This window comes from Salvia hispanica, unplaced genomic scaffold (assembly GCF_023119035.1).
Source record: "Salvia hispanica cultivar TCC Black 2014 unplaced genomic scaffold, UniMelb_Shisp_WGS_1.0 HiC_scaffold_655, whole genome shotgun sequence".
NCBI lineage: Eukaryota > Viridiplantae > Streptophyta > Magnoliopsida > Lamiales > Lamiaceae > Salvia > Salvia hispanica.
The window spans coordinates 43900-60000 of NW_025952416.1; the positions used below are offsets into that span (position 1 = coordinate 43900).

The 16101-nt window shown below is 34.4% G+C and overlaps 3 protein-coding genes, 3 non-coding genes and 1 pseudogene across 7 annotated transcripts; 3 read left to right on the top strand and 4 right to left on the bottom strand.

The window, feature by feature from the left end:
* The first annotated feature begins 1617 nt into the window (after positions 1 to 1617).
* On the top strand, positions 1618 to 2479 carry LOC125199744 (probable serine/threonine-protein kinase PBL10). Its single transcript, XM_048097657.1, has 4 exons — positions 1618 to 1768; positions 1875 to 2080; positions 2162 to 2297; positions 2433 to 2479. Exons 1-4 carry the CDS (start codon positions 1618 to 1620, stop codon positions 2477 to 2479), a joined length of 540 nt encoding a protein of 179 aa, XP_047953614.1.
* A 26-nt stretch (positions 2480 to 2505) lies between these two features.
* LOC125199745 (probable serine/threonine-protein kinase PBL3) lies at positions 2506 to 3157 on the top strand. The gene is made up of 3 exons (XM_048097658.1): positions 2506 to 2544; positions 2656 to 2782; positions 2847 to 3157. Exons 1-3 carry the CDS (start codon positions 2506 to 2508, stop codon positions 3155 to 3157), a joined length of 477 nt encoding a protein of 158 aa, XP_047953615.1.
* A 376-nt stretch (positions 3158 to 3533) lies between these two features.
* LOC125199749 lies at positions 3534 to 3658 on the bottom strand. The gene has a single exon (XR_007172626.1). It is a non-coding gene; the product is annotated as a small nucleolar RNA snoR86 (small nucleolar RNA).
* A 95-nt stretch (positions 3659 to 3753) lies between these two features.
* LOC125199748 lies at positions 3754 to 3880 on the bottom strand. The gene has a single exon (XR_007172625.1). It is a non-coding gene; the product is annotated as a small nucleolar RNA snoR86 (small nucleolar RNA).
* An 80-nt stretch (positions 3881 to 3960) lies between these two features.
* On the bottom strand, positions 3961 to 4086 carry LOC125199750. Its single transcript, XR_007172627.1, has one exon. It is a non-coding gene; the product is annotated as a small nucleolar RNA snoR86 (small nucleolar RNA).
* Positions 4087 to 5343: 1257 nt separating this feature from the next.
* Positions 5344 to 6773, top strand: LOC125199747 (annotated as a pseudogene).
* A 2094-nt stretch (positions 6774 to 8867) lies between these two features.
* LOC125199746 (cysteine synthase, chloroplastic/chromoplastic-like) lies at positions 8868 to 12942 on the bottom strand. Of its 2 annotated transcripts, XM_048097660.1 has the most exons (10): positions 12618 to 12940; positions 11824 to 11933; positions 11558 to 11615; positions 11050 to 11313; positions 10599 to 10736; positions 10443 to 10494; positions 10274 to 10353; positions 9981 to 10044; positions 9386 to 9465; positions 8868 to 9180 (listed from the first exon to the last, which is right to left on the bottom strand). In XM_048097660.1, the coding sequence occupies exons 1-10, from the start codon at positions 12873 to 12875 to the stop codon at positions 9088 to 9090; spliced, it is 1197 nt and encodes a 398-aa protein (XP_047953617.1). In that variant the 5' UTR covers positions 12876 to 12940; the 3' UTR covers positions 8868 to 9087. The 2 variants fall into 2 exon arrangements, with proteins under 2 accessions (XP_047953617.1, XP_047953616.1); XM_048097659.1 differs by lacking the exons at positions 8868 to 9180; positions 9386 to 9465 and having other exon boundaries at positions 9808 to 10044; positions 10274 to 10323; positions 12618 to 12942.
* Between the last annotated feature and the right edge of the window lie 3159 nt (positions 12943 to 16101).

The window sequence follows — 16101 nt, forward strand, 5'->3', positions numbered from 1 at the left end:
GTGTATACGTCGAATCTATTTAAAGGCTTGTCACACCTTCTTGATGAGAGACAACTTAAAATGGGCAAATCCAATTTCGAACTAATTAAATGTATGGATGTGTATACGCCTTCTTATTAGTTAATGATAAAGTTGTGTTAAACGCATGTCACACTTTCTTAACGAGACATAACTTTGAGGACAAATCCGCACTAAATTTGTGAATGTTATTCGTCTATAAAATACAGTTTTAATATAATATTCAATTATTTGACTAAACAAATATTTATTCATGCAAAAGGAATACTATAAAAACGCCAACCGACAATGCTATAGAAGTTGTTTACTCCTATAAATTATAACATCAAAACGCAACTAACATGACAGTTGACATGGACGCATTCAATATACTCACTCCGCTCCATAAGTAGTAGAGATATTTCTTTCCTAAGATTAAAAAAATGTGTGTAATGTAGTAAATATAAAGATAATAAAGTAAGAGACGAAAAAGTAGTGAGAAGAAAAGTGTTGACTTTTACTTAAAAAAAAAATGACCCCACTACATAACGACCAAAATGACAAAAGACTTCAATACTATGAACGGAGAGAGTAGGATTTTTCAACACTCTTTGATTAGTTGATAGTACTTGTATTAGTTGTATAGTTGTATGTACGCTTACATTGTTAGAGACAAAAACCTCATTTGCCTTAAAAACACATTGTTATCTACCAACTATGATATGGATAACACTATTATCAATATTTAAAAACCGGACATGACCGGTCGATTTGGCCTTGAACTGGAGCTTTATCCGGTAAGGTTTAACCTATAAAACTAGTGGACATTTCAACTTTACTCTCTTCACCTAACACAAAAAATAAAATTGCATAAAATCTCGTACGCCAAGAAATGGGTCATATTCTTTGAAGGAGGCAAGATAAATTTGAATTAATATGTATTCTATATGAAATACTGTATCAAAATTTTCTCTCCACTAACTAATATTACTCCTAATGCATAAGGGTTTAGTTATCATAGATCAAGATATTTCGATCCGACCATTTGAATCGTGAATTAATAGTTCCCGATTTCACTTACTATTGGGAAAAGTGGTGATAATTTTCAAAGAGTATCAAAATAAATTGATACTTGCACAACGGAATCAAGATAATTCTTTTTCCTCTTGCTAGATTAAATAATGGGATCAAACTAGAAAATAAATTTGGTGCGAATAAAAACATGAGACGAAAATTTTACGTAGAAAATCCAAATCAGGAAAAAGCATGAGACCAAGTCTAAATCTTCCACCTTCCACTGAGTGTTGAGTATACCACCCCATGTGGAAGCCACCATCTTTGACCATAAAAGATTAATGGTGAAGATATTGAGAAAAATGCAATAGAATGCAAATGGCAGTATTTACACTACATAAGTCCACCTTTGGTATCTCTCTTCAACAATTGTGGCTATAGGGGTTATACTATGTTGGTAGTAAGTAAGATTCTTGGTAGCAATAACAATCAAATACCTTGTCGTCTTATGGGGTTTGGGTGGCCAAAGTCAATGGCCTCAGCCTTAAAATCTTGTTAAATAGGAGTATTACTATTAAGCATGCGTTTTATTCATTTTGATTCAAAATGTCAAGGGTTTATGATCTTTGGGAGAAACTGGTTGGTGCTGTTCTTGACAGGGAGGAGCTCCGGCGACTTGCCCTTCGTTCCAGCCCCAGCTCCAGCCTCGGCTCCAGTTTTTCCGATTACTCCTCGGGCTTCAGTTATGACTCCACCGGTATGGTTGTAATACTACTACTACTACTACTACTAATATATGTGTATGAATACTGAACGGTCAAATCGAAATTTTCATTTAAAATTCTTGTTATTTTTATCGCCAGCCTATCACATTGCACTGCCCATGGAGCTGAAAGAGATTATAAAAGCAACAGAAAACTTTCAACCAGCCATGTTCATTGGGGAAGGAGGCATGTGTCAAGCTTTTAGGGCGTGGATCGATGAGCACACCCTCATTGCTTCGAATCCTGAATCGGGATTGGCTGTTGCAATTAAGAAATGGAAGAATTTCGTGAAACAAGATTGGTTGGTAGGTTTGTGCTTCCGAAGATTACTTCTTAGAACTAAATTTATGAGATGATGTTTTACAAATCACGAACCACTTATGCAGAAGGAAATTGATTATATGGTTCAACTTAGTCATCCAAACTTGGTCAATCTAATTGGCTACTGCACGGAGAAACACCACATGATGTTGGTTTATGAGTTCGTGCCCAATGGAAAATTGAAGGATCACTTGTTCACAAGTAACTTTTTTGTTGGATGAGCATTCATAACATATTTTGTGTTGGGACAAATTTTAAAAGTCATGAGAAAAAACAACCTAAATTTCGATATGATCTTATTTTGTGGTAGACTTGATTTACCTTGTTGCTTCATAGATGGATACCCATCATTTTCTTGGCGAGGAGAATCAAAGTCGCTCTGACATTGCTAGAGGGCTTAGCTACTTGCATGAAAGAGATATACCAACCATACACCGAGATTTCAAGAGTTCTAACATTCTTCTAGATTGGGTAGATGTGATTTAACTTTTCTTGTTGCTTTGGTGGTTAATTGAAATTAACTACCAATGACACTATGTTTTATATATTTGGTGTGTAGGAACTGAATGCAAAGCTATCGAACTATTGTTACGGTACAGATGATCCTGTCGATGAAACGACTAGCTTTCAAACTCCTCAAGTATTCATTAATCCCAGTTACACTGCACCTGAATATACAACAAAAGGTTCTCGATCGTTCCTCCGTTACTTCATGTTCAAAGTGTCGTCCTAAACTCCTCTTCTGAACAGGTCACCTAACCACTAAGTCAAATGTGTACACCTTTGGAGTTGTTTTACTAGAGTTGCTATCCGGCACTCGAGCATCAGATCTGAAGTTGAAAAAGTCATGTATTGTTACAAAGACAACATTGCAGCAGATGAATATGGATGTGCGATTAAGCAGCCAGTACCCTCGTGATGATGCGTATGAAGTTGTGAAGCTGGCATTGAGGTGCATAAACATTGATCCAGAGTCGAGACCGATAATAAGCGATGTTGTGGCAGCACTAGAGCAGTTCTTAGGAGATGAGCCAATGCTGCAAATTAACAACCTTGATTAATACAATGTTGATTTTTAAACTGATCATAGCCACATCATTTTCGCCTTATTGTATTTCCAATGTTTTGATTGTTATATATCGGTCGTTTGTTCATTCACTTTGAGTGTCTATTCCCTTGAGGAAAAACAATAAAAATTACAAATGAGTTTCCGCCATCATAGCTAATTTGGGTACCCAATTACACGACGGTAGTACAGATAAAGAGTTTTTCATTGCATCAACATTAGTTTATTCACTTAGACAACAAAATTGATGAAACATAATATTTGTAGTGGCTCTACACAATCAATTTTTGATATAAAGAATCAATACTAGAAATTTAATTTTAGAAATGTCGGAATGTCAAAATAATACTAGAAATTATCTAAATTGGAAAAATGTGGCGATTTGTTCGAGGCCGCAATCAAAACCCAAAAGATGAAAGGCACGGAGAATCGCGTCGATGTTGCCAACCTTCAATGCAAATTTTCGCCATTTGATGTAAAATCGACGACCTTGCTCTGCAAATTGGCTGTTAACACAGCTAATAAACCGTTTGATTTGTCAATCAATTAACTTTTTCCAATCGAATCGGGTAAAAATGAATCAAACTAAAATATGTAGCGATTTGTTCGAGGCCGCAATCAAAACCGATAAGAGATGAAAGGCACGGAGAATCGCTTCGATGTTGCCAACCTTCAATGCAAATTTTCGTCATTTGATTAAAAATCGACGTCCTTGCTCTGCAAATTGGCTGCTAACTAATAAACCGTTTGATTTCACAATCGACTGCTTTTTCCAAGTGAAAATGAATGAGATTAAAACATGTAGCGATTTGTTCGAGGCCGCAATCAAAACCGAAAAGAGATGAAAGGCACGGAGAATCGCTTTGATATTGCCAACCTTCAATGCAAGTTTTCGCCATTGATATAAAATCAGCGTCCTTGCTCTGCAAATTGGCTTTTTCCAAAAATTTCAGGAATAACAATTTTTGAGAGACAAAAATAAAGGACTAAAATCATGAAAAAAACGACGATTTCAACTATAACGGCTTATCGATCTTTGATGAAGCACGTAGAGATATTGAAGCGATGAAGCTACTGACATTTAGGTTGAAACGTAAGAAGGTATTTATAGGCGTAAGCGACTCCGAAACCCTAGCTAGGCATTGGCCAAATTACCCTTCGCAATTAATTCTTTTCCTACTGTATTTTCTAATTTTATCACCACCTTCAAAATTTGCATATTAGCTATTCAATTTTTGATATCGTCTTATTCTTATGTTATACTCTCATTCATTACTCATTTTAGTCCATCCACATATGTTATCCACTGTATTTTTTTTAACAAGTGAGTCTCATTTTCTCTAACTCATATAATTACATTTTATTACTCCTTTCCTTTCAATTAAGATGAATCAAAACTTTTAAGCACAAAAATTAAATAGTGTTGAATAGATTAAATAAAAATAAACTAAAATAAAAATGATAAAAAAAAGTAGGAGATAAAGTAAAAATTATTAGATATTTTGTTGGAACGTCTGAGAGAAATATGATTCAATTTAATTGTGACGAATGGAGTATAAATGATAAGTTAAATATGAACAATATTTGGTAGATTGGAGGAAATAGTTTTTTGATATGATTAGAGTGTCCACCATAGTAGAGCCGCGGCTCGGGCGTGGCCGGCCGCGGCTCCTATAGTGCATGGGATGGGCGGCGCGTGGCGGGAGGGCGCCACGAGCGCCACGATAGTGGCCCGCCGCGCTTGGGCGTGAGCCGCGACGCTCCTATTGCAGGGCCACGGGCGCGGCTCCCTATTTTCTGAATTTTATTTTTAAAAAAAAACAAAAATAATTACATATATACCTAAAATTCAACTCTTATTTTTTATTATAGTCTAACAATTTTTATTGTAGTAAAATTAAAATATAAACAAAATGAAAAAAATAAATGATGTATGGACTGTGCGTCCATAGTAAACTAAACATTGACGATGGCTGACCACGATTTTATAGCGCCACACTTTGTAACTTGGTCCGACCAACTATAACTATAGTGGACACTCTAGCATACCTCATGAAACATATTATAGCTAATAACGATACCAAAACCCAAAAGAAATGGGCTTTTTATGTAATATTTTGGGCCTTTCACCAAAATAAACAATTTCGGTATTGACCATTTTATCCCTTCCCTCCCCAAGCAACCATAAGAAATTTGGTGATCCACCTTTAAACCCTAAACCCCTAATTCCGAATTCCCAATTCCAAATTCATCGGAAAACGAACAATCATGGATCACATAGCTGCAGCAGAAGAGGCAATGGTGAACGAGAGGCTGAGACGGAAGCTCAACGAGGTCAACACCGCCGCCCAGCAGCATCTCGCCGCCGTCCAGGACCACATCAATTTCACCCTCCAGGTTTTTCCCCCTTTCCTATTTCTACAATCATATCCAATTTGAACCAATTGATTTTTGAATTCGCTTCGTGCAGCAATCGTACTTCAAGTGCGCGTACGAGTGCTTCGATAGGAGGATGAAGCAGGAGGAGATAAGCAACTGCGTGGAGCATTGCAGCGTGCCCGTGCTCAAGGCGCAAAATCTCGTCGAAACCGAAATGGCTAAGTTTCAAGTACATGTTCCTCCCACCTTCATTTTTCTATTTGCTCTCGATGATTGAAGTTGATTAGGGTGGTTGAATTATGATGCATTTGATATATTGTTTAATGTTTCACTGTGAAATGAACTCCTTAAGCTATGTGATTTCATTTTGTAAACAAGATTCTGGATTTATGCCATTCACTTCTCAAGATTTTGTTTTGAAAATGTTCTTATTTAGAGGTGCTTAGGCCATCCAGTGCTAGCTAACTTCAGTGATCCTCAATTTAGATTCATCCACCATGACTGCAAGACATTTTCCCTTGTTTTGCGCCTATGATCGTTTTTTAAACCTAAATGTATGGCACTTCCAGCCTATGAAGATTGGTTATTGTGCATTGTTGTTTCACCAAATTTCTTCTCACAAGAAGTTACACGAATAAGCCTAAAGCCTTAACCACAACTATTACTACTCGAACTTAAGAACTTTATTAGTAGTAACATGAACCACAATATCAAGTTGATTTAGCTAACATAAAAGTTTGTCGATTCATATTCTTTAAATCTATTGCTGTTTGTTTCTGGCCATCGGTAAAGTTGGGTGTTCATATGCCTTGTATGAATGATCATGCTTGGTTGGGTTGGTTAGAACTCATTCTGAAGTATCTTCAAGAAAATGATTATATATACCAAGGCTGGTTGTGATTTGTTGTTGTTGGTACATGCAGGAACGATTGAGCAGGTCTCTGGCAGTCTGCCAAGATAAATATGAGGCAGCCAAGCTCCAAACAAACAACAGCAGTGCTTCCTTGGCGATTTGGAGTCATGCGTGGACCTTTCTGTTAAAGAAAGCATTGATTTGATCCCACACGTTGCTGGAAAACTGAAAGCGCATCTGTCAATGGATAATTAGAAGCTACATCACCATGTTCTTTTTTCTCTTTTGCCTTAATAGATGGGATGATCAATATTTGATCTGTATTAAAATTCACAATGAAGCTACTACCATGAGAGGGAATACCATAAAAGTTCTTTTCTGAAGAGTTTCATTTTATGAAGTCTTGTTACACGTTTGCTTCCCATGAATACTTTCATCCCAAAAATGATGTTAAAAGCGTGTGAAATGGCTGCTTACAATGCTTTCATTTCTAAAATGCAAGTGGATTTAGGTGGTCGAATGTTCAGAACTCAGCTATTTGCTACCTTGAAAATAACATATATTATTCCTTTCGTCGCAAAAAGATGTATCGACTCTCTACTACTTTTTTAGTTCAACAAAGAGTTTATAAATTCAGACTTTATTTAAATATAAAGAAACTGAGGGCAACAACATTCACCTAATTATACATAAATATATAATCTTGTAGTAATAGCTTATTCCTCGTTTCGATGCTTCTGATCTTCAAACTTGTCAATAGCCACCTGAAGTTCATCAGTACCACCGACTGCTCTCATCGTGTAGAAATACACCCCAAAGACAAACGCAGTCAGACCTCCAGCAACAACTGCATTCTTGGTCTTTGGTGCAAGCGCACGAAATACTGGAATCCCCGACATCTCAGAATGAACAGCTCTAGGCAATGCTTCCTGTTGCAAGCTAAACAAACAAAGGCTTAATTAATTGCTAACCAACATACAGGCTTCAACTGTCAATATGGAAACAAACATGCATGCCCTGCACAATTATAACATAGTACTGTTTAGTAACTCAGAATTTGTCTTGCACCTCACCTGTAGAAGTAGAACTGACACTAGAACATGGACACAACCAGCTTCCTAATTCGGAAAATTATTGAAGTTCTATATCTGTCAATCCTCAAAGGAAGCACACTATGATGAAAACAGACTCTTCATTAAAGGGCTCCTAGCTCAAAAGGTTACTACTACTACTACTATTTATGTTCTATATCTGTCAATCTTCAAAGGAGGCACCTTTTTTAGTCTAACACTGTTCTACCATTTTCCTTTGCAATTGCATAGATTGATAGATTGAACTATCGTATTTTTCACTAAAGGGTTCCTAAATTTCGTATTTTTCACTAAATATTAGGTTGCCCCAATTGTTAGATTGAACTATTACCCCATTTTCCTTTGCAATTGCATAGATTTCTCTACTCACAACCCAAACTGTGAAACATTTCCCGGATTCAATTGATTGCAAAAACGTCGGCAAAAACAGTTGTGTAAGATAAAATCAAACAACTCATCGTGAAATTCCGTTCACTACTCCAACAATATCATTCTCATTAATCATTCAATTCAAACATTAAATTTAAAAGAAAAAGAATAAGAGAGATGCCGCACCTGATCGCAAACCCTACAGCTTGTTTGCACAGTTTCTACTGAAATTGCAATACTGAAACCGAGTTCGGTTTAACTGTTTATATGAAAATGGGCCGTACTTGGGCTCGACCAAGTACAGATACAGATCTATTTATTGTGTATTTTATACTCACTCCGGACAAAAAAAATGGGACGCAATTATCATTTTGAGCCAAAAAAAATTAAAGCGTATTCATTAATGAAAAGTTTTAACAAATAATAACCTTCACATCAATCCACCGATACTCTTCCACTTACTTTTCTCCTTTTTCTCTTACTTTTCTCCCTTCTTTCGTTTTATCAATTCTACGTTAAAACCGTGTACATACACCAATTGTCCTATTTTTATGGATGGAGGAGCATATTTTATACTATGAAAATAGTATAATTTGGACAAATTGCAAGAAAAATCAATAAGTTTCATCTAGAAAAATGAAGAAGTTTCATCAATTTATAATTAGTTCGCAACTTTAAAAGTTGTCTGAAATGACTTTAAGCGTAATATTGTTGATATTTATCAATCAAACAAATATTTATAAATAGATCAAATATACAAATTCACTACAAATCTTATTGTGTGATAATTTAAAACAATTTTCAAATTTAATAAAATTTTATTTATTTTTGAAAATTGCAAAATGGACTAAATATTTTACTAAAATTCATAGTAATTTTTATTGCAAGCTTAATCTTTACTTTTAGTTGTTTTATTTTAAAATTTTATGTTTTGTAGTCCAAGTAAAAAAGGCTTCTGTTTGTTTGAATAAAAATAGAATATAAATAACTTGAAAACCGAATTCTTCTCTGTGTAAACCCAAACAACACCAAATTAACTATGGAAACCGAACACAAATCCAATAGAAATATTCAGTTTGGCGGAATTACTAGAATTTGACCTCCTTCAACAAATGCACCATTGTTACATCGCTACGACAAAAACTCACCCTTCTCGGATGTCGTCAACAAATGGAGTGCAAAATCCACCAATCTACACTCTTATTAAGCTATTCGATTCTACTGGAACAAATTTCATGCTTCGGGCTGCATCTTCTCACATTCTTCTCTTATGGACTGGAAAAGAACCGTCGATAAGTATCTCTCACCGAAGCTAGGAAACACCACCTACAACACATCATTTCAATTTAGGATACAAAGAAGCAATATCAGTTTTGTATTTTTATTTCATTTATACACCTAGGTGGATAAATGTGGTAAGAAGATGACAGCTTGTGCATCTAACTTCACTCAAATTCAATAGCAATTTATAGCAGCTATGATGTCATCAAACGTGAAATAAATTCAATATATATGTGTATAAATATATTACCGCTATAAGCTTTCCTGCATTCTCAGGTCTCTTTCCAACTCTGATAGCAGCAGCGGCAGCGGCTCCAGAAGATATCCCACCTGGGCAGAGAGTTCCAAAAGATGCATGGACTTAGAAAAGTTCGATAGCGTTTTAAGCAAATATTCATTTAATGATGACAAGCTTGTGGAACGACTAAATTTCAATATTTAAAGTGAAAATGTTCCTTGAAAGTGAAAACTCAGAGAGATGTCACAGACTAACATACAATTTATAGCGCTTTGCTTGCATTAAAATATATCAAACTCTAATTTATCCAACAATTCAAGTTATAATGTTACTGATACAGCATAAAACTCATTTAAAAGTAGAAGATACCCACACAACCTTGACAACCATATGACTTCATGGAGAAAAATATCAACAATCAAACAAAAGCCCTATAGAAACTTCTAGTATCAATACTTGTTTGGGTTGTTATTGGTAATCGGGTGAATAATAAGAGCTGAGATAACATGCAATGACTGCAGATGTTTTATATAGAAGATGAGCAAGTAGTTAAGCATGATGTCACATATAGATATTGTTGGTTTAACAAAATAACTATAAAATGAACTAACCAGCAGGCCCTCTTGGAGAGCTAATTGCTTTGCAGTTTCCACAGCTTCATCACTTGATATCTGACAAGGATTTAATCATTCAGCAGAAAAGAAAAGCTTACAAATCAAATGTGTATATTTATTGGAATCTTGGAAAATAGGGAGTACTATTTTGAACAGCTCAAGTTAAGTTAATAAACATTCACAAAATATATGTGTCAGTAGTATGAAGTTTGAAAATCAGGCTTAAAGCTGCAGCCAGTTGCACATAGATAAATAGATAGCTTGAAGAATGAAGATAAAACCAGACCTCTATAACTTCATCCATCACATCTTGATCTAAATTCTTCGGAATAAAACCTGCTCCAATCCCTTGAATTTTGTGAGGTCCTGCAGTTTCAAATTGAAAATACCAAAACCGTACACTAATTTAACCAGGAAAAGTAACTTAGCAAAGACATAATAGGCTGCACTCATACCAGGCTTTCCACCAGACAGTATGTTGCTTTCAGTAGGCTCCACACCAATAACCTGAAGCCAACAAGGAATTTAAAATGAAATGGACAAGGAATTAAGCTGGCCATTGTCTATATTAGACTGGCATACAGGCCATTTTATTGAAGAAAATGAATTACCTTGACGTTAGGGTTGTATTTTTTGAGATAACGGCCAACTCCTGTAATGGTTCCACCAGTGCCAATGCCAGCTACAAGTATATCCACCTTACCTTTTGTATCTTCCCAGATCTCAGGGCCAGTGGTTTCAAAGTGAATCTGTGGGGTCAATGCAATTAGAATTTTAGAATCCTCATGATCTCATCTATGACTCCAGTTTCATCCCTATTCACTTCAGTGCCAGTAAAAGTGCAGCACACCAAAGGCTATTCCTAAATTCAGATTTTGGATCACATGGTGCAAGCATAAAGAATGAATGATGAAATAGATGCAAAACATGCTATTATTTGTGAACTTGGTGACTAGGATTGGTAAGGCCAGGGTTCACACACTAAGAAACTATTCCACAATTTCATTTAAAGAAAAGAGGGCATCCAAATATTATAAATATAGTTGGAACATTAGTAGGAACCTTGGGATTTGCAGGGTTATCAAACTGTTGAAGCATGTATGCATTTGGGGTGTTATTGACTATCTCTTCAGCCTTTTGAACAGCTCCTTTCATGCCTTTAGCTGCATCAGTTAAAACTAGCTCAGCTCCAAATGCTTTCAAGAGAACCCTTCTCTCAAGACTCATGGATGCCGGCATTGTCAAGATGAGCTTGTATCCTTTTGAAGCAGCAATGAATGCAAGACCTATTCCCGTATTTCCACTGGTAGGTTCAACCAATACACTCTACAAAATAGCCAAATTTCACCAATTAGAACGCAGTACATCCAACACAAACAAATATCACCATGTGGGGAAGTACTACTATTAACAATTAACAACTAACAAGTGAGCCACACATGATCACTTATAGAAGCCAAACCAGGATTATCCTCATATTAGGCATGTAACGAAAGAACCAGAAAATAAAACAAAGAAACCAGCTGTTGGAAAATTTTGTGCACAAAACAGTTGTGATTCTCCATCTTACCTTTCCTGGAGTAATAAGACCTTTCTGCTCAGCATCAGTAACCATACTGAGTCCTATCCTGAAAGAAAGACATTACCATAAATAATAAGCTAACATGGGAACATGTCAAAATTAACTTTTGAATAATTTTTCAGGCTGCAAAATTGGAATATTTAATGAATAATGAGTCAGAAGGCAAAAAAAATGTTCACTTATGCTCAATGATGAATATATCTGCTAATGCCCCAGATACAAAAGACTGCACGATGATAAAAAGAAGCTCTCACCTATCCTTGACACTGCAACATGGCTCCATAATTTCAAGCTTTGCAGCTATATTTGCAACACAGCCTTTTACAACATTGTTCAAGTAAACCATTGGTGTATTTCCAATGAGCTGTTATAAGGTAACAAACATTGAGAAAAAAATTAGAAGATAACTCCGAAGCACAGCTATAAAAAAAGACACCAGCCAAACGAAATAAACAATGAAAATATAAGATGTACTCCCAGAGACATAATGCCTGCATCAATGCACCCAATAACTGAAAGCATGTATTGTACGGACATTCATTAACTATGATATTCAAATTATTTGAAAAGCAATTCAACAAAAAGGTATAGCAATATTACACTTCCCCTTCAGCATCAAGTCATGTTAAATTTGCTAAATTATAAGCTGATCTTATCACCAATTTAGAGAATAACTGCACATACCAAAAACTAAGCTTACACACGACAAAAGCCTCTCTATAGACCCTTCCATTTCCTTCCATGATTAAGTTCAATGGTGATTCACGAATCTCCATAGGCAACCAGCAATAGCACTCTAATAAACAGAAAAATATGACCTTGATATTCCATTCCAATAACACTCTCTTTAAAAGGCACTCACTAAGTACATCTTTAAAAGGCACTCACTAAGTACATTTCACTAATAAAAGCACACGGTTTCCATTTTATAATAATCTAAAACTTTCAACTTCGCAAACCAATTTCATATCGCATCTAAAAAAACCATCGAATCCGAATCCAAACACACAATCAACACATTTCATAAATATTAGAACGACAGAGTGACCTGAGTAACATCTTCAGCAATATTGAGTCCTTCAATCTCCGTCTCCGCCTCCAGAGAAATTGCTTTACAAACAATTCTATTAGAATTGGCGCTAATCTTTCTACTCAAATCGCCCCCGGTGGAAATCCTGGCGCTGTTTCCGAGCTTCGGCGCACCGATGCGACAGCGTTTGGCGGCGAATAACGCCGGCGAACGGCTGTCCGATGACTTGTTGACGGTGCACAGAGAAGTGAGCGGCTTGTTCACGAGCGACGCCATTGGATTACCTCTTCTGAAGCTTGTGTATTGTGTGGGAGTGTGTGTCTAGATACAGAGACGATGGATGACAAGAAAAGCCATTTATTATCCTTTCGAGCTGACGGGGGGTCGCATACGACGACGTTTTGTCCGATTTAATTTATAGGTCGAATTTCAAAATTCTCCTTATTAATCTCAATTTTAGGTATTGTTTAGCTATAGGTCAGCAATAATAATGTAAAGTTTAGGTTAATTGTTGATCGTTCTACTTGACTATTCCACAATTTTTGTTAAAAATGTGACAATGTTCATTATTCCTTCTTTCCAAACAAAACTCGTTTTACAGCTCATCCAACGTTAAGTATTAGTATATCAAAATCTTTGCTTTAACGTGATAACAAAATCTCATATTATGAAACATCAAAAAATAGCCACAAACTTGATGATATTGTTGTTTTAGTTGGATGTAATAAAAATTTTCCAAATTTTGAAATAATTAAACAGCTATGATATTGAATTGTTATATTCATGTCAATTAAACTTGGTATTTTACTTTTTGACATTGTGTTCTTTATATTCAAGTTAAAAATCAAAATACATGTTCAATTTTGGCAAAATAACACAAGGAGACGAATCACAATCAAACATACATCATTGATGGCCAATATTAAAAGTTCAATTGACATACATCATTCGAAAAATCTAAAAAAGGAGGGATAAGTATAACAATTCAATTGATGGCCAATATTAACTACTGTCGTGACCAAGAAAAAAACAGAAGAAGATATTTTGGTTATGTCCAAGAATTAGCCACATGCTTAGATTTTTTTTCTTCGTATCAATGCGGAGTACACAATTTCCCAATATACACTAGAGTAGAACACTACTAGTATAAATTTTTGTTTATTGTTTCTACACTAAATTAAACCTTTTCAAAAATTTATTGCTTGGAAAAGATTTATTACTAGAATAAGTAATTATAGTATGTTGTTACGAAAATTTATTTGCTACTTTTAGCTCAAAATATAAGCATTTAATATAGAGCAGTTATTGTTGTAGCTCACATGTTACAGTTATCACACTCTTGCCAATATAGATGGATTGGAATGAAGTGGGGATACAGTAATTAGTATCAACAACATAGTTATAAATCAAAATCTCAAATACTCGCAATTCCGAAATAATTATAAATGACTGATATTTCGGACATGAAATCAACTGGTAGAGTGCAAACATCACTCCAGAGGTCATATTTAGATTCTTGGTAGTCTCAAGCTTTTTGAGTTGGGTACTATACGAAAAGTAGTTTTTCTTTCGATCATTCTCTAGCTAAACCGAAAGAATATTATATTTATATTCTTTTTATACCTTTTCAATTATACCTACATGTTTACTTAAATTACATATTAGTTCCACAATATTTTATCAATAATTTATGTAACTTAAATAATTATACAAATTTTTTTATTAATATATTTATATATTAAATATACTTTATATTTAAAAAAATTACACTACTTTTAAAATTAAATACACTAAACTTGCAATAATAAAATTCAAATATAAATTGAAACTCATTTAAATATATCGAATTACATAAAACATATCCGATAAACATAAAAATAGCTAAAATTCAAGACTTCGAAATTTGTGTATTGTTCCCACAAATGATCAACTAGCGTATTTTGAAGTTCGGATAGCACTTTTATTTCTTATTGTAATATCGGTCATATACTCTTGAAATAATAACAGATTTTTTAGCAATATTACGTTCCTATTTAGTAAATTTATTAGTTATTATTTGTAAAAAAATATAATTTATTATAATATGGCCACTTGATCATTTTTATTTAATTATTTTTATTAGAAAAATATATGTAAATTCCATGAACAATTTAGTCTAAAGACCTCCGAATCGCAGAATCCCATTTTGGTGTAAAAATGTGCTCAACCATACTCCTACTCATACCCATTTTTGGGTTTTTTAATCAAGCAACAAATTTGAAGTGAGCAAGAAATTAGTTCTACTGCTAAAAAATTTTAAATATTGCATAATAGTCCTTATTATTATTTTGATTGTTGAATCATTGACAATTTGTATCTTGTCAATTTATGTACTAAGTACGATTATTACTTGATATTGATTAACTATCGACCACATAATTTAGACACGAATTTGTTCATGGAATTTACATATATTTTCTAATCAAAATAATTAAATAGAAATTAGAAGCTGACTATATTATAATAAATTATGTTTTTTACAAATAATAACTAAATAGGAATGAATATTAGAAAAAATCTTGTTATTATTTAGTATATGTCGAGTAATAAGATAAGAAATAAAAGTGCTTCATCTGAAACTTCAAAATGCGCTAGTTGATCATTTGTGGGAACAATACACAAATTTCGAGTCTTGAATTTTAGCTATTTTTTATGTTTATCGTGATATGTTTTATGTAATTGCGATATATTTAAATGAGTTTCAATTTATATTTCAACAATTTCTTAAAATATGTGCCTAACTAAATTGCACTCCTAAACTAGGACGGAGGGAGTATTAGTTTTATAACAAAATGTGAATGATAAACGAGACTCTTAATTGCTGACGGACTAAAATGGTAAATCGAGACTCTTAATGGCACACAGAGGGGATACTATAATCCATAATTACACTATACTTGTAAAATTGTGATTATTTGGTAAAATATGTCAAATGTTATATTGGCATTATTAGTCAAATAGGACAAAAACATAAATCATTGACAGCTATTTTTACTAATTTATTGCTAATATATTTATAACCCCACCTAAATAACTTGCATTTCCCCAAATAATAAATAGAAAAAAATGAAATTACAGCAATCTTAAAATATTGAAGAGGAAAACGAAAAACCATTCGATTTAGTGAGGCACTGAGATCTGGAAGAGGTTTTTTCTTCTCTGATTCATCGCCACCAACATTCATCCAATCTTCCTCACTAAATCACACTTTTCCCCACTAAAATTGTAGATCCTAAATCCATTGTTAGCTACGAGAGTTCCAACTCGACTAGCAAGATTTTTTCAACTCTTTTCTGTTTTCCCCAACTCAAATCGACTGCCTTTACAGAGGCAAAGTTGAAGTTGCACCTCTAATTGTAGCATTCAGGTTCGATCTTTTCTCAAATTCTATGATTTTGCTAATATTAACATTTTTCGACTCTGCGCGTTACGTGTTTGCTGTAATGTTTTGCGACGTTTCTTC

What these genes read in the sequence shown, in the direction of transcription:
- LOC125199746 (XM_048097660.1), bottom strand. Translation starts at nt 12,875, where the DNA reads ATGGCGTCGCTCGTGAACAAGCCGCTCACTTCTCTGTGCACCGTCAAC. An exon ending in TTGCTGAAGATGTTACTCAG is followed by an intron (nt 11,934 to 12,617) that starts GTCACTCTGTCG and finishes ACCTTATAACAG; the next exon opens with CTCATTGGAAATACACCAAT. An exon ending in ACTGTCTGGTGGAAAGCCTG is followed by an intron (nt 10,354 to 10,442) that starts GTATGAGTGCAG and finishes TTGAAACTGCAG; the next exon opens with GACCTCACAAAATTCAAGGG.
- LOC125199745 (XM_048097658.1), top strand. Translation starts at nt 2,506, where the DNA reads ATGAAAGAGATATACCAACCATACACCGAGATTTCAAGA. An exon ending in CATACACCGAGATTTCAAGA is followed by an intron (nt 2,545 to 2,655) that starts GTTCTAACATTC and finishes TTTGGTGTGTAG; the next exon opens with GAACTGAATGCAAAGCTATC. An exon ending in ACCTGAATATACAACAAAAG is followed by an intron (nt 2,783 to 2,846) that starts GTTCTCGATCGT and finishes TCTTCTGAACAG; the next exon opens with GTCACCTAACCACTAAGTCA.
- LOC125199744 (XM_048097657.1), top strand. Translation starts at nt 1,618, where the DNA reads ATGTCAAGGGTTTATGATCTTTGGGAGAAACTGGTTGGTGCTGTTCTT. An exon ending in CTTCAGTTATGACTCCACCG is followed by an intron (nt 1,769 to 1,874) that starts GTATGGTTGTAA and finishes TTTTATCGCCAG; the next exon opens with CCTATCACATTGCACTGCCC. An exon ending in TCGTGAAACAAGATTGGTTG is followed by an intron (nt 2,081 to 2,161) that starts GTAGGTTTGTGC and finishes CCACTTATGCAG; the next exon opens with AAGGAAATTGATTATATGGT.